This window comes from Argentina silus, assembly GCF_951799395.1.
Source record: "Argentina silus genome assembly, chromosome: Y".
NCBI classification, from domain to species: domain Eukaryota; kingdom Metazoa; phylum Chordata; class Actinopteri; order Argentiniformes; family Argentinidae; genus Argentina; species Argentina silus.
Genome location: NC_139654.1, coordinates 32,219,045 through 32,244,311, shown reverse-complemented (window position 1 = coordinate 32,244,311; position 25,267 = coordinate 32,219,045). Strand labels below are relative to the sequence as shown.

At 44.6% G+C, this 25,267-nt stretch overlaps 1 protein-coding gene across 1 annotated transcript; it reads left to right on the top strand.

Annotated features, from left to right (window-relative positions):
• Window positions 1-45: 45 nt before the first annotated feature.
• Window positions 46-20,572, top strand: LOC310824075 (uncharacterized protein; the record flags this gene model as incomplete). Its single annotated transcript, XM_083696956.1, has 8 exons — window positions 46-133; window positions 4,508-5,434; window positions 8,145-8,384; window positions 12,081-12,122; window positions 14,153-14,219; window positions 14,440-14,552; window positions 15,105-15,199; window positions 20,470-20,572. The coding sequence occupies exons 2-8, from the start codon at window positions 4,865-4,867 to the stop codon at window positions 20,570-20,572; spliced, it is 1,230 nt and encodes a 409-aa protein (XP_083553082.1). The 5' UTR covers window positions 46-133; window positions 4,508-4,864.
• Window positions 20,573-25,267: the final 4,695 nt, after the last annotated feature.

Sequence of the window (25,267 nt, the reverse complement as noted above, 5' to 3'; positions counted from 1 at the left end):
CAGACAGTCGCACCCCAGTCCAGGAAATCCAGTTCCTTGTTTTCAGGACTCCCCTATATGCCTATCGCTACGTTACGCAGAATGAAGTAGTGGGAACAGAAACACTGTGGCTGCCAATCTGTCATTGACACAGGTAACTCTAATTTAATCTCGAGCAATGTTTATGTGTGTTCGCTCTACAGTGCAAATGAATTTGAGGACCATTGGCGAATTTTGACAGATTAAAACGGTTGCGCCCGACGATCACTTTCCCTTTTTATGGAAGTTGTGTCCAGAGCTTTGACTGGGAAAAGTTTCTGTCTCATCTCTTTGGGGACTGCGTTAGGGCGTAGCTAGCTACATAAAGCTAGCGAGCTAGTTGCTAGTTTGTGTCATGGTTGAGTAACTTTTGCTACTTTCTATGTTCATTTTGATTGTATTATTAGGCTATTTTCACTCCACCACTAGCTAACAGTTTAGCTAGCTGCTGCATCTTGAACTTGAAGAGGAGCTGCTCCCGATCAGAGAAAAAGTGCCATTTTGCTGTGTTTCTCCCAATGGCAATGCATGTGTTGTTGTCCCACTGTCACCTATTGATGCAGATCTCTTTCACTGCAAAAAAGGCCCTACTAGAAATAAGCCTAATATTCCTAAATCTAGCCAAATTATCTTGTATTGAGCAAAAAAATCTGCCAATGGGGTAAGCAAAATATACTAGGTTAGAATTCTTAAAACTAGCAAAAAAGTCTAGCCACTGGAGAATCATAATGCGCCTTAAAACTAGACAAAAAGGCTAGAATTTGAGCAAACTGAGCTTACTACAAGCAATGCAATCATATTTATTTAAGACAGAGTAACTTAAAATGAGAAATTTAGTCTAGAATTTATATCTTGAAATAAGATTAATAACTAGCACTCTTAAAATAAGCATTTTATTCTCTTAATTGAGCTGACTTTAAGAATTAATACCTTGAAGTTATATTAATAACTAGCCAAAAAAGTTTAAAACAAGACACAATATCTTAAAACAGCACGATCAAAATAAGTTAATTTGTCTCAAATCAAGGCACCAGAAGCATCTTGTTTTTAGCATTTCTTTCTTTATTAAGAGATTTTTTAATCAACATGCTTCATTCAAAGCAATTGTTGTAACTTCTTCCTGTCAAAAGTGGTCACTGGTGTGTTTCCAATGGCGATCATGCAGTTATCCTCATAGACGAGCACAACTGGACAGGACAGGGGTTGCTGGCCAAGTATGCATCAGGGTCTTCTGAAGCCTAGATGACAAGAGTGGAAGTTTAGGAAATCACAAGTAACAAAAACTTTGTCCTGGACTGGGATACTTCCAAAAAAACACAACAATTAGGTCACTGACAACACTACCTTTTTTGCATAAATGACAGAGGCTTACCACAAAATAGAACAACTGAAAAATTAAATACTTTAAGTCTCACCGTAAGGACATGGAAAACAGCCTCGCTGCTTGCGCCCAGCTTCTTAGGTGGCATAGTGCTGGATGGGAAGAGCAGTGGCAGGGCTCTGAACACAGCAGTGGCATCCACTATTTTGAAAGAAAGCACAACACAAGGCAGTATGAGTAACCACTCATCATGAGATCTCAAAATATAAACTTGGACAAATCAAGGTATACAGTGACCTCACCTCCATCCAACGTTTTAGGGGGTTTCATTGCTTTTGAACATTCCAGTTGTACATTCAAATAAGGATCATATATAATATTTTGTTGCATATGTCCTGGTCTATCTATATTTTTATCATCTTTTGCTAGAAATGGTAGAAAGAAGCTCATTAGAGTGTTCAGAATTGAATTTTCAGCTTTCCCATATTCAAAAACCTACTTTTAGACACCAAGATCATCCAAATTGATCAAAGTGGTGAGATTATGTGTCAAATGTCTCCATCTACAAGTCTGCATGGCGGCCATCTTGGAAAATGGGTGGCCCGCGTGCTTTTTCAGAAGAATAATGTCTAAGGAGTATTTGTACCAAGTTTAGTGCTTGTATCACTATTTGAAAGATTGTTTCAGTTATCTGCTGCACTATAACAGAGTTACTGCTAAATAACGTTTTGGCAAAGACACAAAACATCTACCATGTTGTACTAGCCTGCTAGTTCTAAGGTCTAACTGTCCTGAAAACTTAGCACTAAAGTTCCAGAGTTAGCCAACAGTTGTATAATTTCCTTAGTTAAACTTCATGCACTTTTGCAAAAATAGCATCAAAATACTTAATGTTTGATAATAAAATGCACAATATTAACTGTAGATACATACATAAGGATATTTTGAGCTTTACCATGCTAGTTAACTTAATGGGTTTTAGCACACAACCCAACCTAGCAAGGCAGGTTAGACACATAAAATGAAAAAAGTTAATGTTAATAAAACAGATAACTTAACAATATAACGTACCTCTTAGTGTAGCAATTGCAACTTCGTCCAGTTGATCCATTACCGCGATTCCAAAAACTCTCTGGCTGCAAAAATATGTACCTGCATTTGAGATCCAACGGTTACCGGCCTCTCTTCTCTACAGAAGACCGCACGTTGGAATATACCTTTTCAGGGTAGGGTCGGGGGTGCGGCCGGCCGGCCGAAACAGCTTAGTTTTTTTTTTATTAAATTGAAATTCCTTTAGATAATTTCACTAACATATAATACATATTAAGCCCGTGTATGGGATAATTAATTAATGACTGGTTGCTGCTCTTATGAGACCCAGAGTCACTTCCCCTTGATGACCTAATGTGTCGCCCCAAGGGGATAAAGATATTAAAACTTTTGTTCCCATTAATAAATTGTGTGATGAAACACTTAGTACTTTTAGGACAACTTGACTTGGATGTTCTCAATAGTGCATTACTTGCATTTCCCTACTCTCCACTTGATGTCAGAGATAAACCAAGCCCTATAAGCTACAGCACATTAGCATCCAGTGACAATAAATTAAAGCAGTCCTCAGGCCAAATGATTGTTCTACTTAAAATTCTTCCATTTCTGATTGATACAGTTAAAGGTAATGAGTACACAGTCATTCTTGAGCTGATAGAAATAGTTCAAATTTTGTTTGCTCCTGTTATTGGTCTACAGACTATCAACAAATTGAAAACACTCATTGAACAGCACCTAAAACATATGAAGAACCTTTTCCCAGATAACAACATCACTCCAAAGCAACATTATTTGATTCATGTTCCATCTCAGATTAAGCTACTGGGACCAATGGTTCATCATATGTGCATGAGATTTGAATCAAAGCATTGCTTTTTTAAACAGTGGGCTTCAAAACTAAACTTTAAAAATGTCTGCAAGTCCTTAATAAGGCATAATCAAATGTATGAATGTTGTCAGAATGTAAGTAGTTCTGAACACCCCATTTTTTCAAATGATTGTACATTGGGACCGATATCAGAAATAAGCAACATGTCATACTTAAAAGAAAAAACGAGAGCCTTCCTTGGAAATGATGAGGTAAACCATGCAGTGTCTGTAAAATGGATTAATCTAAATGGCAACAAATATATACGGAAAAAGTCATTATTTGTGAATAATGTTAATTCTGATCTGCCAGAATTTGGACTTTTAAAAAATATCTATGTGATTAATTCATCATTGTTTTGTTTTGAGTTCATACAGTACAACACCATTTGTTATAATAGAGATTATATGGCATATCAAATAGAGATCCCAAACTTGGCACAAGCAACTGAACTGATATCGGTCGATAACCTTGTAGATTTCACTCCGTATTACAGCTTTACTCACAAGGATATGGTCTATGTCCCAATGAAATATTACCTCGGGGATGTGATTGGGCTACACAAAGCCTCATCTTTGTAAAAGGCACATTGTTTTTCTGTTATTAAAACAGTTGTGGCTCATATACAGTCATGGAAATTCTGCAAAAAGGTATTGAAATGTTATGAAATTAATTTGGTAAAAAGATAGTGGGCAACACAGAACTGTTTAATACCTTTTTCCAAATCAGTCAAACTGTATTGTCATGTTTGTCTAGTTAATAATGACAATAAATGAAAAATAAAATAATAAATTGCTGTCATTTCTTAAGATTCTTAAATTGAGAAGTTGTGCAAGTGGTCTCAATCTTAAAATAAGGAACATAATCTTGTTCCTTTGCTGGGATAATTTGCAAAATATGTCCATACCTTGTTACTAGTTAAATTGAGCTTGATATTAGCTAGTAAATCTTATTAAGAAAAAGTTAGATATATTTTCTCAAAATAAGACAATTTTTCTTATGTGAAAAATGCTTGGCAAGATTCTTCTTCTTATTAGACTAAAAATAGGACTAATTTTCTTGAAAAAGGGCTTTTTTTTCTTTCTTAAAAATCTGTTTTTGCAGTTGTGGGGGGACATGCAGCGTTCGGCCTGTAGAGGGAGCTACAGGACCGTGGCCGGGGTTGTGTCGGCGAGACTTTTGTTGCACACCTGCTGCGAATTAAGTCTCGCCGGCGAATGTTTAAGATGTGTGTGCTTCTGCCATTTCAGGAGCGAAGCTGGAGAAGGCGAGGCGAGGAGCGAACGGAGGCTGGAGAGCCCAAGCAGAGAGCCCTATCACCGAGGCTGGAAAGCCCAAGCAGAGAGACCTATCACCGAGGCTGGAAAGCCCAAGCCGAGAGACTTATCACCGAGGCTAGAAAGCCCAAGCAGAGAGACGTATCGACGAGGCTGGAAAGCCCAAGCAGAGAGACTTGTCGACGAGGCTGGAAAGCCCCAGCCCTATTGATCACTTGTTGTGGAATAAACGGGAAAGTACTTCCCTTACTGTGAACGCTGCGTCTGCCTCTGTGTATAAACGGACATCGTTACATTGGCGCCCAACCTGGGACACAGAGGGAAGGCAGAATGGAGGCGTTAGCAGCGACAATGTCGAGGATAGCGCTTGTCCTCGAGCAGCAGACGGCCCTGCAGCAGACCCAGCAGACGACGCTGGAGGAACTAACGGCGGCGAGGATCACCGACAGTGCCCTCCTTCAGGACTTCACCAGGGTCGGCGGGCCGGCGCCGGGGACCGGAGCGGCACCAGGTCACCCCAAGGTCCAGTACCACCGCCCCCAGGACCTCCAGACCGCCGTCGGACAGGCCGAGGACCATCTCTCCCTCCCACCGCGGGGGCCACAACGACCAACCCCGGCCCCGCGGCAAGGGGGGGGGGGCCAACGCCCAGGAGGAGCCGGGGGAGCAGAAGGAGAGAGGCCGGCGCCCGCCCCGAGGACGAGATGGCAGGGGCGCACCCATCCGGAACCGACCCCGGCCCCACAGGGAGCACCTCGAGCGACAGGGGGGGTGTGTTGGCGGTGCGGACGGCCGGGCCACGTGCAGGCCGAGTGTCGGGCGATGGACGTGGGACGGGTCGTCCGCATTGGCGACATACCGGGCCCTCCCCCCGGACCAGGAGCGGCGTATCGTATTCCGGTAAGGATACAACATGATACGCACCAGGCATTCTTGGATTCGGGCTGCATGCAGTCCATGATCCAGGAGCGCCTGGTTCGGCCGGGGGCATTGTTGAAGGCATCGAGGGTGCGGGTGAGGTGTGTGCATGGGGACATTCACGAATATCCGGTGGTCGCTATCGAAATTCATTTTGAGGGGAAAAACCATAGAGTACAGGCGGCGGTTAGCCCACGCCTCACGCATCCCCTGATTCTAGGTGTGGATTGGGAGGGGTTTCCTCAAGCGGTAAAGAGGGCTACCGGGATGCGTGCACGACAGCTAGGGAGGTGTGTGGCGTGTAATGTGCTCTGTGCCGAGGCGGCGCCTCGCGACACTGCCGGGGAGCCGGAGCCGGCGGGGGCGCCTCACCCCGAGACTTCCTCGCCGAACTATCCGCTGCTAGGCGACTTCCCCCTCGAGCAGTCTCGTGACGAGACCCTCAGATCAGCCTTTGACCAAGTGATAGCAATTGATGGTACTTTGATACGGCCAGACACAGTGTGCGCCCACCCCTATTTTGCGATTATCAGCGACAGGTTATATCGAGTAAGTCGTGACTCACATAGTCAGGAGGAAGTAACCCAGTTGCTGGTTCCCCGCAGCCGCCGCGAAATGGTCTTCCAGGCGGCTCATTTCAACCCCATGGCGGGCCATCTAGGGTATGACAAAACACTGCACCGTATAATGGCTCGATTTTATTGGCCGGGGATTCGGGCAGAGGTGCGTAGGTGGTGCGCTTCCTGTCGGGAATGTCAGTTAGTAAATCCCCCGGCCATTCCACGGGCCCCCTTGCGGCCCTTACCATTGGTCGAGAACCCGTTCGACCGCATTGCGATGGATATTATCGGGCCATTTGAACGGAGCACACAGGGTTATCGATTTGTGTTGGTCTTGATAGATTACGCCACCCGATACCCCGAGGCAATACCTCTGCGCAATATCTCTGCCAAGAGTGTAGCGCAAGCATTGTTTCAAGTCATCTCCCGCCTGGGAATCCCGAAAGAGATTCTCACCGATCAGGGCACTAATTTTATGTCACGCACCCTCAAGGAACTGTATGGCTTGTTGAACATCAAGGCGATTCGAACCAGTGTTTACCACCCGGCCACTGACGGCCTTTGTGAGCGGTTCAATCGGACCTTGAAGTCAATGATCCGGAAGTTTGTCCACGAGGATAGTCGGAATTGGCATAAATGGCTAGATCCCCTGTTGTTTGCGGTGCGGGAAGTTCCCCAAGCTTCCACCGGGTTTTCCCCGTTTGAATTACTCTACGGGCGTAAGCCCCGGGGTGTCCTAGACCTGTTTAAAGAAAATTGGGAGGAAGGGTCTAGCGACAGTAAGAGTGAGATCCAGTACGTCCTCGACTTGCGCACAAAGCTCCACACCCTAGGGGCTATCTCACGTGAGCATTTGCTGCAAGCCCAGGAGCGTCAGAAACGCCTGTATGACAGGGGGTCTACCCTACGAGAGTTTACACCGGGAGACAAGGTGCTCGTACTGTTACCCACCTCCAGCACGAAATTACTCGCGAAGTGGCAAGGACCGTTTGTGAAAATGGAACGACGTGGTCACGGTTGCTCTGGCTACGGTAATTCCGGAGAGAGAGGAGTTCGGTCCGGAAGTCCCAAAATCGAAAGTTAGCACTCCGGTCGATATTGATAACCATCTCTCTGCTAGCCAGGCCGCGGACGTTGCAGATTTGCAGCTTAAGTTCGCTGACGTGTTCTCTCCCCTGCCCGGTCGGACTACGCTCATCGACCACCATATAGAAACGCAGCCGGGTTTAACGGTGCGCACGCGTCCCTATAGGTTGCCGGTGCACAAACGAAACGTTGTGTGCACGGAGTTGGAAGCCATGCTGGAGCTGGGTGTGGTCGAGGAGTCCCGCAGTGATTGGTGTAGCCCCATCGTGCTTGTCAACAAGCCAGATGGGGCTATACGGTTCTGTGTGGATTATAGACGGGTTAATGCGGTCTCCAAGTTCGATGCCTATCCGATGCCCCGGGTCGACGAGCTCTTGGACCGGCTTGGTACGGCCAGGTACTTCACGACATTGGATTGCACGAAGGGATACTGGCAGATTCCACTCTCGCCGGTGTCCCGGGAGAAAACGGCATTCTCCACTCCGCTCGGGTTATTCCAGTTCACCGTGCTCCCTTTCGGGTTGTTCGGAGCCCCAGCCACTTTTCAGCGCCTCATGGACCGTATTCTGCGGCCGCACGCCGCCTATGCTGCGGCCTACCTAGATGACATTGTCATTCACAGTGACACCTGGCCGCAGCATGTGCGGAGTGTGGCTGCTGTTCTGCGGTCCCTGAGGCAGGCGGGGCTGACGGCCAACCCGAAAAAGTGCGTTATCGGGCGGAGGATGATCCGGTATCTGGGGTACCACTTGGGACGGGGGGAGGTGCGGCCGCAGATTGAAAAGACTGCGGCCATCGCCGCCTCTCCCCGGCCCAAGACAAAGAAGGAGGTGAGGGCCTTCCTGGGGCTGGCGGGATATTACCGCCAGTTCGTACCAGGGTTTTCGGAGCTGGCCAGTCCCTTGACGGACCTCACCCGGAAGGGTGCCCCGGATCCGGTCCAATGGTCGGGCCAGTGCCAGGGGTCGTTCGAGGCCCTTAAGGGGGCTCTTTGTGGAGAAACGGTCCTGTATGCGCCTGATTTTAACCTCCCTTTCTCCCTGCAGACGGACGCGTCGGATAGAGGGCTGGGAGCAGTACTGACCCAGCGCATGGAGGGGGCCGACCGGCCGGTGCTGTACCTGAGCCGCAAGCTGTCGGAGAGGGAGGGCCGGTACAGCACCGTGGAGAAGGAGTGCCTGGCCATCAAGTGGGCGGTCGGCACCCTCCGCTACTACCTGCTGGGTCGCGCCTTCACCCTCTACTCCGACCATGCCCCCCTCCAGTGGCTCCACCGCATGAAGGATGTGAACGCGAGGATCACCCGGTGGTACCTCGCGTTGCAGCCCTTCAACTTTTCCGTCGTGCACAGACCGGGTGCGCAGATGGTCGTGGCAGACTTCCTCTCCCGTGCAGGGGGGGGGGAGTAGGTCGTCGGCCGTCGGTTCCCCGGCCTGTGTCGGGCGGTGGGGGTATGTGGGGGGACATGCAGCGTTCGGCCTGTAGAGGGAGCTACAGGACCGTGGCCGGGGTTGTGTCGGCGAGACTTTTGTTGCACACCTGCTGCGAATTAAGTCTCGCCGGCGAATGTTTAAGATGTGTGTGCTTCTGCCATTTCAGGAGCGAAGCTGGAGAAGGCGAGGCGAGGAGCGAACGGAGGCTGGAGAGCCCAAGCAGAGAGCCCTATCACCGAGGCTGGAAAGCCCAAGCAGAGAGACCTATCACCGAGGCTAGAAAGCCCAAGCAGAGAGACGTATCGACGAGGCTGGAAAGCCCAAGCAGAGAGACTTGTCGACGAGGCTGGAAAGCCCCAGCCCTATTGATCACTTGTTGTGGAATAAACGGGAAAGTACTTCCCTTACTGTGAACGCTGCGTCTGCCTCTGTGTATAAACGGACATCGTTACAGCAGTGTTGTTGTTACAACGACGTTAGCTCTCTAGCGGTGTTTCTTCCAAGATTCAAGATTCTTTATTTGTCACGTGCATACAAGTATACAGTGAAATGCAAAAGTGACAGTGCCACAGAGTAGTGCAACAATAAGTTTTAAAATAGAATAAAATAAAATAGAAGTAATAAACAGTATAAACAGCGGTGAAGCAATGTACGCAATGGAATGTCAATATACAATGGCAATGACAGGTTGACAGTACAGATAATTACAGTGGAGGATGAGTCTGCAATGGATAATTATATGTGTGCATATGTGTTATGATGTCAGTGAGTGTGTGAGTGACTTGAGGGGGGCACTGGTGGGGTCATCGTTGATGATCCTGATGGCATGGGGGAAGAAACTCAGTCTTAGTCTCTCTGTTCTTGCTGCATGACAGCAAAGGCGTTTGCCTGACCGCAGCAGCTGGAACAGTCCGTTTTTCAGGTGGTGAGGGTCCTTCATTATCCTGTAGTCTCTGGTCCGACACCTCCTGGTGTACAGGACATGGAGAGGGGGGGTTGGAGCTCCCATGGTCTTTTCTGCCAGGTGTACCACCCTTTGCAGAGCTCGCCTGTCCTGGGCCGTGCTGTTACCGTAGTAGAAGGACTGAAGGATCCTCCGGGAGACTTTGAATTTCCTCAGCTGCCTGAGATGGAACAGGCGTTGCCTTGCCTTTCCCACCAGTGTACTGATGTGGGTAGTCCAGGTCAGGTCGTCTGTGATGTGGACTTCCAGGTATTTAAAACTGCTCACCCTGTCCACAGCAGTCCCACCGATGTCCAGCGGCGTGTAGGTCCTTGGATGTTGTCCTCTCCTGAAGTCCACAATCAGCTCTTTTGTCTTGGAGACATTCAGGATGAGGCTATTCTCCTGACACCAGAGTGACAGGTCCGCCACCTCGTCCAGGTAGGCTTCCTCATTGTTATCTGAGATCAGCCCCACCACAACTGTGTCGTCCGCAAACTTGATGATGGAGTGGTCGCTGGACTTAGCCACACAGTCGTGGGTGTACAGGGAGTAGAGGAGGGGGCTAAGGACGCAGCCCTGGGGGGACCCTGTGCTCAGGATGAGTATGCTGGAGGTGTGTCTACCCACCCTGACCCCCTGTGGCCTGGCTGTCAGGAAGTCCAGGATCCAGGCACACAGGGGAATGTTCAGTCCTAATCCAATCATCTTTTCTCTTTCCCGTTTGTTTCTTAGCACTAGTATAACAATGAGTTAATGAGTAAGCAAGCTCAGCTGATCATTAGTAAGGTTAAACTAAGAGCCCACTTCACTGGCTGGGTTAATGTGTTGCATGGCTGTGTGACCTTTGACGAAAGAACACTGTGTCTGGCAACAGCCAGTTTACACTGGCAACCAGAGAGTTACTTGACTATCTAGCTAAAGTTAGCTAGCTATCCACCCAGCCTTTGGTTTCGCAACAAGAGGAAAGTAACGAGTAAACCGCCGTTGTCCGAGCTGCGACAGTACTAGCAAAGTATCTTTCTAGCTAGTTTGACAGCTTTAGTTTAGATGGCTGGGTATTGTCCCGTTGACTCATGAAACTCAGACCATATGCTGTAAAGTAACCCAAGTTAGACCTGTAACCTGAACCCCTCCGCTGTAAACCTAGTTCTGTAGGTTGCGATCTTGACAGCAGCTGTAAATATGACTGTACTGATACAATGATGGTATCCCAGCCTCACCTCAATGGAGGGCTGTCACTAGATGAATATGCCCTGCAGAGTCATAATGCAGCTATCAGTACATAGCTCTGATGTTGTGTAGGGACATGTCTATTGCTTCATTAAGCTGATGTGCATGATGAAATACAACATTGAGAGAATTATGTCGCGGTCAGTGTGTACTCAGTGTTATATTATAGGCAGTATCAACATTGTATTGGGTTTAGTTATGCTTTCTTATGGTCTTGTTAATCTACTACGCTTTTGTCCTATGTTTTGACACTGTGTACGTGATTATGAATGATTCATACACCGCCTTGTGTGATTTCACCCTTTCCTTTATTGGAGGTAGCTGGTGGAGGTAGAAATCAGAGGACGGGCTCATTGTAATGCATATAATGGAATAGAATCAGGAATGGTCACACCAAACACACCATTCTCATTCCATTCTATGCATTTGTATGAGCCTGTTCTCCGATTTCCACCTCCGCCAGCCTCCTCTGCGATGCATATATGGTGTTGCTCTGTATTCAGACTGAGCGCTGACCTGTAATAGACACTAGTTGTTGTTGTTTTTGCTGGTGTTTCTTGGCAGCTGTGGAAGGATAAGGGATTGACCAGAGAATTGGGAAGACCTCCACCTACCGCCAGGCTAATGCTGTATCGGCTGTGCTTCTGTATACAGAACGATTGGGAGCGTTCAGTGCTGTGCAATTAAGAGTCGTACAAATACTCAGTGTTTAGTCAGCCAGCTGTCCCAGGCACACGATTGTTGGTGATAGAAACTGTGGAGAGCTCGTAGGGACGGATGGATGTGTGTGAATAGTGATCAGATTATGAATTGACTATTGACATGCTATGACAGGCGACAGTGTGGTTTCACAGGGGCTTGTTATAAGCCAAGCCTACATTTCACTTACATTTCGCCTACATCTTTGTCACCAAGGTTGGAATATGTTTAGATTAGGGGAGGCTGGTGGAGGTAGAAATCAGAGGACGGGTTCATTGAAATGCATGGAACGGAATGAGGAATTGTATCAAACACAACTGTTCAAAGACTTGTCTCCCTGATTCCGTTCCATGCATTACAATAAGCCCATCCTCCGATTTCTACCTCCACCAGCCTGCCCTGGCTACTGTAAAACCTAGTCTAAGTAGAGCTGTCTTACCTTAAGCCTTTTGCTGTATTAGAGATATCGACAAAGACTAATTATATTATATTAAATAATGGTTGTTGTGGTATTAAGCTTGCTTGAAGGATCTAGAGGCACTTTCTCTCTATGGTTAGACAATGTGTTTTGTGGCTGATGTAGGAGGTTATTGTGCTTGCTCATATCCTTCTTGTTTTTGTCACTTCCAGTAAGACATCTCTCTGACGTTGCATGTTTCTATCTGTCCCTGCAGCTCTCTAGTGGAAACCCTGTCTATGACAAGTACTATCAACAGGTGAGCCCTCTTTCAGGAATGTCAGAACTTGTCATTGTAAGAGGCCTGTGGCCAACTCTGCTATTGTACCGATGCAGGTACTGGTATGGTTAGGGCTATAATCAGATGCAGGAGAGGCTGGTGGAGGGAGAAATCGGAGGATGGGCTCATTGTAATGCATAAAATGGAATGAGGAACGGTATGAAACATGTCCATTCCTACCCCCACCAGCCTCCACTGAGGGAGATGATGTGCTGCGTTAGCTAGCTAACAACAGCTTTCTGCAAAGCCTCACTGAACCAACCTCACCTGGTAGAACTGCAGTCAACATAAGCTATCACCCCCCCCCCCCCCCCAAGAATTACAATATTTCACCATCAGGAGTGTAACTTTTGGGGTGTTGCATGTGACCTCTTCCTTCCAGATTTGGACGAGGTTATTTGCAAGATTTGCATATAAAAGATGACGGCCAGAGATGCGAACACGAATGGGAACTAATCAACACTCACACCTCAAACTGAATTAACCCATTAACAGATGCACGGATGGGATATCTGTCTGTATCAAGTGCTGCTGTCGGGTTCAGACAGCTATTCGCTGGCAACGGATATGTGGTCGTCAGTGAACATGACACCATACATGTCGTTAACCGTCCACTTTGTCACACCCAACTGGAAACTGCAGTCAAAATGCCTACAGACTAGCTTCCAGCTTTTCCAGAGGGGGTTGGACATCTTCTGTCATTGTCGGAATTGGGAGAAATAGCCAAAATGCGAGGGTGATCAGATTGACATACTGACAAATATATGCAACACTCTCGTGATCAGAGCTGTTTATACAGTAGGCATTGTCTCATTTCCACCTGATAATTTCATGCTCTTCACTCACACTAACCACAATGTTATTCTCCCATCACCAGTATTGTTGGATATGGGCAGTAAAGCAGTGAGTGTATAATTTGTTTTATTCTTGTCATTGCACATGGCATGTAGAACTTTCATGAGTCAATCATGTAAAATACGTTCAGTGCCAGAGCATAAACTTAATGACATGAACTGCACTCTTTGCTTTGTGAGTGCGCTGTGTCCATATAGCCTACTGCTGAAATGCGCAGACTCAATACGTTATGGATATGATGAAGCGAACTTAAGTGGTCACCTGACCAACTAACACAAGTTAACATTGTTATATCTGACTCCAAAAGATATTTCATGGTTAATAATGATTGATAATGCTTTGCTCATCAGACACTCGATCATATTGGATCCTAGATTCCATTAAGAATACCCAAAATGCTACTTTGCCATGCCATCAAGTTAAGATAAATCGTGAGGAGTTTACGCTCAAACCAATATCTGAAGCTGATGACTCAACTCTACGTGTTGTAGATGCATGTGAACATTAGACATTAAATGGGAGAACCTGGTTACGATTATGTCATCTAGTGTTAACAGAACCTTTATCTAGCGCACAACCTCACATTAATGCACATAGGAAGAATGAGAATAGAGTATCAACAAATTAACCAATTTAACAGTTTCAAAGCAACACATGATGATAAGTTTAACCATACGTTTAACGCATGTCATGGACAACACGGGAGACCGGTGGCCATGGGCCGAACCCGAGTATCATCCTAACAAAAGGACAGGTGTGAGATTGCAATATTACAATCGCAAAGGAATTGACAAATGGCGAGGTGCGATTTCTTCAGGATGTCCACCAGGCAAGCTCATTCAACTGTAAATGGGTATTCCATTATCAACATATCACTGCCTTTGTCTCAGCCACATTTAAACACATTTAAATCAAATAGCTTGAGCCACCAAATCCATCTACACACTATAACACACTGTAAACATATCCGTCATGCTCAACTATGTCTCCTGGTGGTTGTTTGAACAAGATGAATGACCCAAAATGAATGACCCAGCTGTCATACGGTATAGCAGTCACCACATAAATAATTAGGTTTTTCAATGTAGATTAAATATATGGAGCAAAGACGGCTGTCGTGTGAAAAAAATGATACCCCCCAACCCCCCTGTTAGAGAGGCTGGTCGCCTGAGGAGAGAGAAGATGAGAGCGAACCAGTGAGACTGCAGCAGCACAGGGAAGGTCTGAGGCTTTAAGTATCTGAGTTAACACTCATACATATAGGTCATGAATGGAGTCTGTCTATGTGAAACTGCAGGAGTGTAACTATTCTGTTTGAGAGGGAAAGCACTGAAAAAGGGAGAAAAATGTGCTTTCTATGGTTCCCTTCAACGTTTATTCCTGCTGTATTTATATGATGAATTCTACCCTTTAGTGATTACTTCAACATGTGTGCGTGCAGGTGGACCCGTCTGGCAGTGGGCGGGTCGCAGCAGCAGATGCACCTTCGTCAACACCTCGTCTCAGTTCAGTAACAAGATGTTTGCTGTATCTGTGGACTTAAAGGTCCAGCATGTAGTTTTGCTTGTTGCTGCCCCCACTGGCCATACTGACAATTTGAAAAACTTGCATATGCTAGAACCAGATGTGAAATAGGCACATAAAGGCCAGTGTCCTACCTGACACCAGATTTTAGAAAACACTTTTTTTTTTGTAATACAGCACTCTGCGCTTCAAACGTTCTTCATCATGTGATCTAATTCCTTGATGGCTACCGATTTATCATGGCCATTTAGCACTGTTTTAAAGCTCAAATCTACCTACTGGACCTTTAATGCTGAAAGTTGTACCTGTATTATTATTAATGCATCTCTTCTTCTCTCTTCAGCATGACACCAGTAGTCCACAGCTCCCAAGGGGGGGGGGGGGGGGGGGGGGGGGGCATAGACAGCCTGTGGGTGGTGAAGGTGAGAGGAACCTGTCAGTCAAGGGAGGCTGGTGGAGGTAGAAATCTGAGGACGGGCTCATTGTAATGCATGGAATGGAATGAAGAATGGTGTTAATCCAACTACTGTAAATCAGAACCAGAGATGATGAATCCTTCCCTCCTCCTCTCATCTTCCCCAGACGGAGGAGAAGCTGAAGTTTGAGAGAGACTCTCAGGAGAGAAGGTCAAACCAGTGCTGCTCAACTCCAAACTACCACTGGACGTCCTGGGCACGGTAAGGCTGTCTGAGGGGGTAGAGGCCAGGGGAGGCTGGTGGAGGTTGGTAGGAATCGGAGGACGGGCTCATTGTAATACATGTAATGATATTGTATGGCTACATTGATTATAAGAATATAATCAATGGCATGAGGAATGTCTCCCCTCACAACATCATTCCTTATTCCGTTCCATGCATTACAATGAGCCCGTCCTTCGATTTCTTTCCCCACCAGCCTCCCCTAAAGGACACAGGATTTTCCTCTGGTCCCTGGCGAGTCAATCATGGTAGTCAGTCACAGAGTAACATCATTGATGTCCACTGGGGGGTGGTCTTGTGTCAGAACTGTCCCAGTGCTCTCCCCAACCTGACTGACTGCAGGAGGTGATTGGTAGTGGCCTGATAAGGACCTGTAGTCAGGACTGGTTATGTTGGTACTGAGTAGAGGTTTGGAACTGGTGATGATGAAAAATCTGTTCACCCGTCTGTCTGTTACAGGTATGGGAGCTGACTGACCTAGACAGAGATGGCATGCTGGACAGAGATGAGTTTGCCGTGGTAAGATACACACCAATCACTCCAGTGGAGAGACGGGAGGAAGAGAGAATCATGCATTAGCAATTTACCCTATCAATAACTACCAAATCAAGGTTATCTACTTTCACACAGAGTAGAATCACTGTGTTTATAATTATAATTTATGCTCCTCTAATAGCCTGGAGGAGGAAGGACACGCTGTATTCGATAAACAACGTTCTCACACTGAATCAACACATGTACTCTACTGTACTTAATATAATGGCCAGCTATTGATTATTATCATAACATGCTGTTTCTGTTATTGTCATGTACATCTAATATTAGATTTATTATTATTATTATTATATAAAATGTAGCCTCAGCTGTGAGTTCTAGACTAGAATGTGCTTTTCTTATGGAGAGTGTGTTAACCACAGAGAGAGAAGTGTTCTTTCTACATGGTGTTGTTATAGCATGATGTAGTTATGAAAGAGACAGAGACACTTAGCAGTGTTATGACTAAGGTGAAGTGAAAGCTTGTTTTATCATGATCTAATATTTAAAGTGTGTGTCTGTGTTCGTGTGTCCTTGTAGTAGAATTTAAGTAATGGTATTTTGAAATAACATACCGTTAACCAGAGCTGTTGATTCATTCAGAGACTTTATTCACAGAGAACGAAGCCGGGTCAGGTTTGCAAAGTTGAACCCCTTTCACTTCCGTTACCTGTCCTTTTATAAACATCACACAGGTCAACGCCCTTCATTCAAATTCCTGTCTACTTACACCAATGATATTTAAGAACTACATTTCGTCATCCAGGGGCTACTCCCACCTGACGTGGCGTCGGTCAGTCTATGGAGAGATCAATTGACCGAGGCTGTTTACAAAAGCCATCTGTCCTGGCTGTTTACAACTGTGTTTATTACTCATCTATCCTGTTTCTGCAGCTTTGATCTATTGTACTCCATTGTGTTCATACCCTCTAGTCAGCCCTTGGTTTAACCTCACCCCTCCTTAATTGCACTCTTCAAACATTCTTAAGACCATCTGTTTTCTTGTGACCTTTTCCCCTAGGTGTGGGATTACAACCCTTATATTGTCTTTAAATTTACCATATACTCCCCCCTTTGGGACTTAATAGTCCCACATCCTATATTAATAAGTTGTAAATGATATACTAATAAAACAGGTAAGTGATCTAAGACAACATACATACGCAAATCACAGAAGCAAACATAACATGTATGGCATCAACAGTATGACATTCTATTAGCTCCTGGGGACACGCCTCCTTTACAGGTGGGGGCGAAAAACCCAGCCTCATATTTAGGAAAATTCCCCCACGGTTCTCACCTTATCCAATCATCATTGAGCAACCACTTTACAGGTCTGCAAATGAGCACCCGTCCCCATGAGCAACAACTTCCTACACATTTAAATGACTACACAAATTGTTAATAAAAAGTAAAACAACACACAACACATCAACCTATAATGGGACTTTATGTCCAACACAGGGGACCATTCCCTGTCTCTGAACCATGGCCATCCCATTGTGCCTCTATGCATACATTCAACATGGTCATTCTATCAGTACTACACACAATAATTGTTACACATAACACCTTAAAACACATCAATGTCCATTCAAATTGTCAATATTCCAAGGGGAATATAGTCCTTGTATGGCCAGGGTTTCGTCTTTCTTGATGAATGTAGCCATGTTCCTCCCAAGTAGGTGTAGCTGTTAGCGCTTGCTAGTCCTGGCTGGGAGTCGAGACGATCTCGTCGTCATCGGATGAGGGGGCAGAAGACTCACTGCTGCCTCCCCAGTCGAGAACAGGATATAGGTCTAGTTGGCCTCCCATTCTGTTGAGTGCCATTGGAGCTATCCCTCTGGTTACACTCATCTGCTTAATTGTGCTCTGTATAAAAAAGGATCTCAAAACAGGCATTATACAACAAAATAACAGTCCTAACACTACAATCACTATCACAACCACTGTGTATCTCAGTTAATCAATTCATATATTGTTTCAATTCTATCTGGCGTTGTTCAAGCGGTGGTCCTTTGTAAGGTCCTTGTATTGTTAGCACTGGCATGGGTCGACCCGTAAGCATTTCATGCGGTGTTAAATGTGTGTTTCTGTTAGTCTGCATGCGATAATTCATTAATGCAAGTGGCAAGGCATTTACACAATTAAGCTTTGCGCTGGCATATATCTTATTCAGCTTTGTTTTGAGGGTACCATTTATTCATTCTACCATTCCTTGTGATTGTGAATGGTAGACACAACCCAATCTTTGCTTTATTCTTAACTGCTGTATGACTTGTTTCACAGTTTTCTGAATAAATGCTGCACAGTTATCTGAGCTAATCTCATTAGTTATTCCAAATCTGGGTATTACTTCTCTTGTTGTATGTAACCCCTGTTCCCTGCTTCTACCCATCTGCTGAATCTATCTATAACAACAAGCATGTATCTTTTCCCAATGACCTTTTTTATCATGTCTACATAGTCCATTACCAAATTTGTAATTTAAATGTTTTTAATTAATTAATCTATAAGTTTAAATGCATTTTCTACCATTGCCTGTACATAGGGTGCCCAATAACCTTGGATTTTTATCTTTCTCACAACTTCCCCCCTTGCGCAATGGTCAAAACCATGCGCACCAGTGATCAAAATCCCCAGTAGCACCGTAGGTGCCACTGTATTACACTCATATGATCTCCACAATCCTGTAGAGTCTACCTTCGCCCCCCTTCGGAGCCACATGGATTGCTCAAACGGCCCTGCAATCCGATGCATGCGTATTATATCCTCTAGCTGCGTTATTGGTTCTATTAATTGATTATCTGACTTTTCTTTCATCTGACCCTGTCGTTTAACCAATATGGCTACTTCCTGTGGTATATATTATTTTATGAATTCCTTATCTGCAGAATGTCTTACCAATGGGTTACTTGTTTCTTTCCAATCACTGTTTAATGCGGTTCTCATCATTTGTCCCAAGACTCTTGCTCTATACCCTTTATTTACCATTAATGACACATGATGAGCAGCATTAGGTATATTATACCATTTTTGTACGAATTCTGATTCATCTATTTGTATAGCTGCTCCCTGTTTTCCCCCTATAATATATTGTGACATTAATGGGACAACCAGATTTTTGGTTTGCTCCTGCCAGATTTGTTCTTGGCAGGAGTTGCAATTTAAGTCAAATCGTGGTCTTCTTACATCTGGCAGTTGGGCTTCAATAGATTTTCTCCATTTTAACCAAGTTTGCTCTATTTCATAATTTATTTCCCCTAACCAGTAATCATTTGCGCTTGCAGTTATTGGTATTTCTTGTATCTTTATTGCCATAGTATCGACATATACACCTTCTGGGGAACACCATATTTTCATCCCCAGCATGCATAATGCATCCCTCCCCAAGAGATTCACAGATGACCGGTCAGAGGTCAGTATGGGCAGGGTTGTGGCTCTGTCTCCTATCTTCTATTTGAACCTACAGCATTGGTTCTTGATCAGCTTCTGTGGTTAATACTGGAAGCTAGTAACCATAATTGAATCCCCTATATGGATTGGCCGGTCCTTGTGGAGGCTCCTGCTGTTGCTGACTATAGCCCTGTTGACTATCCTCCCTCGGCTGCCATAGATTAATACAATCCCTCTGGAAATGTCCTGGTGTTTGACATCTCCAGCACACATCAGGTGGACCTTGTGGGTTTGTCCTTTGGAACCTTCCTTGGGGTCCCTGTCTGTCCATCCATGGCTGAAACTGCTGGGGCTGCTGGGTATACACCTCAACTACAGGTACGGTGGGTTGCTCTTGTCCCTGAGGTCTCAGCACTGGAAGTGGTTCTGGTGTGGCTCTGTATGGAACTGGTTTCTCGGCTTCGGCGCCCATTACGCCCTGTACCTTCTTTTTGTTTCGTTCTGTCAGTTCCCCCAGCTGGAGCTGTGTTAACTTTCTCTGGTTCTCCTTTTCTTGCTCCTTTAGCCTTGACTCATCTTTTCCACTGCATGGACCAGATGATCACAGAATTCCTTGTGTGTCTTGGACGTGAGTCCCACCACATCCTCTAACCTGCTTTTCACCGGAGGGGACATGGCATCTACCACTGCGGTTCTGAACAGAGTTGTCATCAGTGGGTTTCCCTCTGGGTCTACTTCGGTCTCTAGTTTCCACTTCTTTAGTTGCTGGTGCAGGTATGTGGCAGGATTCTCAGTCTCTCCCAGTGGGTCTCCCTTCAGGGTCTTAATATCCAGCCTCTGTGGATATTCTTCTCTCAGGGTTGTCCACATCTCATTTCTGGTCTGGTCAAATGACATCCCATCGGCTCTGGTATTGCCCGTTGCTCCTCCCAGTCCACAGCTTATGAGGATGTCTTCCATCTTTGCCACCCCCAGTACCTTGGCCAACAGGGCTTTGAGGTCTCCCACCGCCAGCAGTTTCCCTGCAGTCTCTTCCTCAAAGCTTCTAATCCATTTACCTGCTCCATCATGTATGTTAGGTAATCCGCTAACTATTCCCTGCAAATCCTGCATATCCCAGGGCACATAGTGTCCTTGATTTCCTTTTATCAGGATGGGGCAATGATATCTATCTGGGTGACCTATCTTTTCCTTATCCCTCAACTCTCGTTCAGTAGTCCTGGATCTTTCCTCATGTCTTCTCCTAACACTTTCTTCCCAGTCACTAACTATTTCATCTACTGTTTGTGCTTGGTCTATCTCCCTCTGGCTTATCCCAGACCTCCTCACCTCCTGTCCCTCGTCACCGGACCTCGGGTCATCTCTTGGGTCATCTCTGGGTTCCCAGGCGGTTGCCCCCTCATCTCTGGGTGTGCTGTATAGCTGTTTCTCTGTTCGGCGTGCGCTTGGTTTAGTCCTCTTCTCTTGTCTTGACTTGGACCTCCACCTGCCTTTGTCTACCTGATTTAAGGCCTCTTTTATTCCTGCATAACAATCAAGCTCTATGGGGCGTCTTGATCCCCTTCTCACTTCACTTCCCTTCTCTTCTTCCTCATCTCCCTCTTCCAACTTTAAATTCCCATCCAGGTGTATCTTTGCTGATAACACAGAATTCCCCATGGCTGTAGGGTGGGGGCATCACCTTTTCTTCCTCTGTGCCCTTCTCCACCATTCTTAGCTCTCTAGCCTCCTTTAACATTGCTTCCCCTTCTGCTTTGAACAATTTCAACATGTCTATTTCTCTCTTTCTTTTCTCCTGTCTCTTTCTTGAATTTTCTCGAGGTTTGTGGTTTCTTATCAGTGTTCCCATTTCCTTACACACCGCAACATCAAATGTCCCCTCTTTAGGCCACTTAGTATAATTCTTACTGGTTCGTTTTTCCCATTTTTCTGACATCTTTTTTATTTGGTTATTTAAAAGAGGGTTTTTATTCTCTAATATCTCTACTGGAGTTACCATGGTAATCCTTTTCTCCATTTTTCCTTTTATTTTCCTTTAGCAGTAATTATTCTTTAGGGTTATTGTAAAATGTCTTAATCTTCACTCTTTTCTGTAATTTGTCAAAAGAGAACAATATTGTATTATTGGTTATCTAGGACAGCGTTTCCCAACCGCTGTGCCGCGGCACACTAGTGTGCCGTGAGAGATCGTTGGGTGTGCCGTGAGAAATTATCCAATTTCCCTTTTTTTTAAATTAACATTTATTAATTATTATCTGCAAATAAAATGTCATTGTCGAGTGTCTGTGCTGTAATATAGTGACTGGCAGAGTAATGTAATATTCGTCCGGGTGGCAGCAGGTAGCTAATTGCCTCGTTCCTTCTTAGAGACAAGAGTCGCATGCGACAGGTCGTGGTGACAGTGATGGAGAAGTTTTTAAAAAGGAAAAATGTAAACTCCGAACTGGGCCCTGGACAAGATTCTGACCCAGGTGAAGTACCAGGCCCTAGTATGAGTGGTGGTAAAAAGAAAGCAAAGATGGTGAGCTCGAGGCAATACAGCGAAAGCTATCTTCCAACAGCGCCATGGTGCCAAGCAAGCTTAAACGCCATCTCCAAACGAAACACCCGTCACTTCAAAACAAGCCAATGGACTATTTTGTTCGCCTGCGTGAAAACACAGAGAAACAGGCAACTTTTATGAGAAAAACCACAAAGGTAAATGAGAAAGCCCTCAAAGCTAGTTACCTAGTTGCTGAACTCGTAGCTAAATCAAAAAAGTCCCACTCTGTGGCAGAGACATTAATACTACCTGCCTGCAAAGCCATTGTCAACGAGATGCTCGGCCCTGACGCGGTTAAAGACAGAGCTAAAGTCCCGCTCTCAGATAACACAATTGCCAGGCGTATTGATGACATGTCTACAGACATCGAAAGTCATGTTTTGGGAAAGATACGCATCAGTAGGAAATTTGCGTTGCAACTTGATGAGTCTACGGATATTAGTGGACATTCTCAGCTGTTGGCCAATGTGCGTTTTGTGGATGGAGATGCCATTAGAGAAAACTTCCTGCCAGAAAAAACAACAGAAGAGGAAATGTATATAATATTGTAATTATATATACTGTATCAGGCTACAGTGTCATTTTGTAACATTTTTGGTTGGTGGTGTGCCGCAAAATTCTTCCAATGTAAAAAATGTGCCGTGGCTCAAAAAAGGTTGAAAAACACTGATCTAGGATATCACTGTAAAATTAAAGAAATATGTTAAGAAACAGCTTTTGGAATCAGTTTGAGATATCCTATTCACAATTGGTGTCTTACACCCTGGGAATCAAATATAGATATAACCAACAACTTATGTACTTGCATGTATGTATGTGTGCTTGAGAATGTAGTTGTATGTATGACAATGTATGAATGAGTGTGTGTCTATATTGGCATAATTATGTGTATGTGTCTATGTGTGTGAGTGTGTAATGTATGTATGAGTGTAGTATGTGATGTGAGTATGTGTGTGTGTGTATATAAGATGTGTGTGAGTGTGAGTGGGGATGAGGGGGAGTGAATGTGCGGTGTGTGTGTGTGTGTGACCCTAGAAGGTGAATTAAATCAGTGTGAGCTTAGACATTAATCTCTTCAATTAAGAATCACTTTCACTCAGCATACACTTGTATAATAAAATATTCTTATTCTATCTTATTTATTTATTCATTCATTCATTCATCCTAAACCTAACTGCTGTGGAGTCTATTGTTATAATACGCACTCAACCCACTCAGTTGATTCCCTCCCCCTTTTACAATAATACCGCCCAACTCGGATGACGTTTCAAGATGGCGGTTCTCACGTTTTTTCTTTAAACGTCTCCCCACTTTATTTCAACTGTCTCCCACAATTCTTACTCCGACTCCCCAAAGGGTTGTCTCTATTCCTACTTTTGATTGTTTGGCTTTTACAAGAAGTATCTTACGTTTCCTTTAAGAGGCATCGATGGCTTTCTTCCAATTCCGTATACACAGATATACTATATATCACACAGTTTTCTCATTATTCTGTACTCTGGGAGGCCTAAAAAGTTCACACATTGACCCATTCTCTAAAAATGTATACTCTTTATTCCTCTCTACCAAATTTCTATAATATATCTAATTGGTTAGACTTTTGTCTTCTCTCCTTTGTTATATACTAACTGTAGTCCTCAATTCCCGACCAACAGTGTTTATACAGAATATCTCTCTCAACATAAGCCAGCACAACAAAATATCACTCTCTCAACATAACTCAGCGCTTTTCACAAACACTCACAACATAGCAATTTTTACAAACATTTTCACAACACAACACAGCAATTGTACAAATATTATCACCACACGACACAGCGTTCTTACACTAAAACTACAAGCGGCACTTCTACAAGCGGCCATCTACGTCCGTTACGTCACAATACTAATATACACCGCAATATTTCCCTTAAACTACACAACAACGATATTTCAGCGGTAACCATGTAACAATCTGCCCGATCAGACCTGTAATATATATATATATAATATGAGAGCGGTAACCACAGATTAATTTACACCCGATTCAGACCTGTAATATCGCTCTAACTCTTTAGCTTACCGTCCAGCCCCAAATCAATCAATTTCAATTTCAGCGGTAACCATAAATTTACATATTTTCATATGTAACATAAATTTCATATGTAACATAACATAAATTTACCCGAGCAGCCTGAAATATTGATCTAATTTGGCGTTATCCTAAGCTCTTCTGTCCGAGCTGACCTGTAATATTTATTTAATATCACAGCGGTAACCACGGAATTTACCTTATTTATAGTTAATGCACATGTTCTGAAATCCTCAACAGCTCTAGTTCAAATCCTAAATTTGGTTTCTTTATTGGTAAGACTCCTGCACGTGTTCCACCGCGGAGGCCAAAGGTCCAGGGCGATTTATACACATTTTCTATACTAAAAGCAGGAATTCTGCTTACTTTGTTTTTGAGCTCATTCAATTTGTATAAATCGTCCGGTCCACTCCTCAACGATAGTTCACGATGCAAGCCTTATTTATCCAATCCTGTTCGTGACGCCAATTATGTAGTAGAATTTAAGTAATGGTATTTTGAAATAACATACCGTTAAACCGGAGCTGTTGATTCATTCAAAGACTTTATTCACAGAGAAAGAAGCTGTGTCAGGTTTGCAAAGTTGAACACCCTTTCCACTTCCGTTACCTGTCCTTTTATAAACATCACATAGGTCAACACCCTTCATTCAACAAACGTCTAATTCCTGTCTACATACACCAATAACATTCAAGAACTACATTTCGTCATCCAGGGGCTACGCCCCTTTGACTTGGCGTCTGTCAGTCTACTTGAGAGATCAATTGACCTAGGCTATTTTCTAAAGCCTTTTGTCCTGGCTGTTTACAACTGTGTTTATTACTCATCTATCCTGTTTCTGCAGCCCTGAACCATTTTACTTCAAAGCCTTCATACCCTCTAGTCCAGCGTTTCCCAACCGCTGTGCCGCGGCACACTAGTGAAATTATCCAATTTCACTTTTTTTAAATTAACATTTATTAATTATTATCTGCAAATAATATGCCATTGTCGAGTGTCTGTGCTGTAATATAGTGACTGGCAGAGTAATGTAATATTCGTCCGGGTGGCAGCAGGTAGCTAATTGCCTCGTTCCTTCTTAGAGACGAGAATTAGTGACGCATGCGACAGGTCGTGGTGACAGTGATGGAGAAGTTTTTAAAAAGGAAAAATGCAAACTCCGAACTGGGCCCTGGACAAGATTCTGACCCAGGTGAAGTACCAGGCCCTAGTATGAGTGGTGGTAAAAAGAAAGCAAAGATGGTGAGCTCGAGGCAATACAGCGAAAGCTATCTTCCAACAGCGCCATGGTGCCAAGCAAGCTTAAACGCCATCTCCAAACGAAACACCCGTCACTTCAAAACAAGCCAATGGACTATTTTGTTCGCCTGCGTGAAAACACAGAGAAACAGGCAACTTTTATGAGGAAAAACCACAAAGGTAAATGAGAAAGCCCTCAAAGCTAGTTACCTAGTTGCTGAACTCGTAGCTAAATCAAAAAAGTCCCACTCTGTGGCAGAGACAT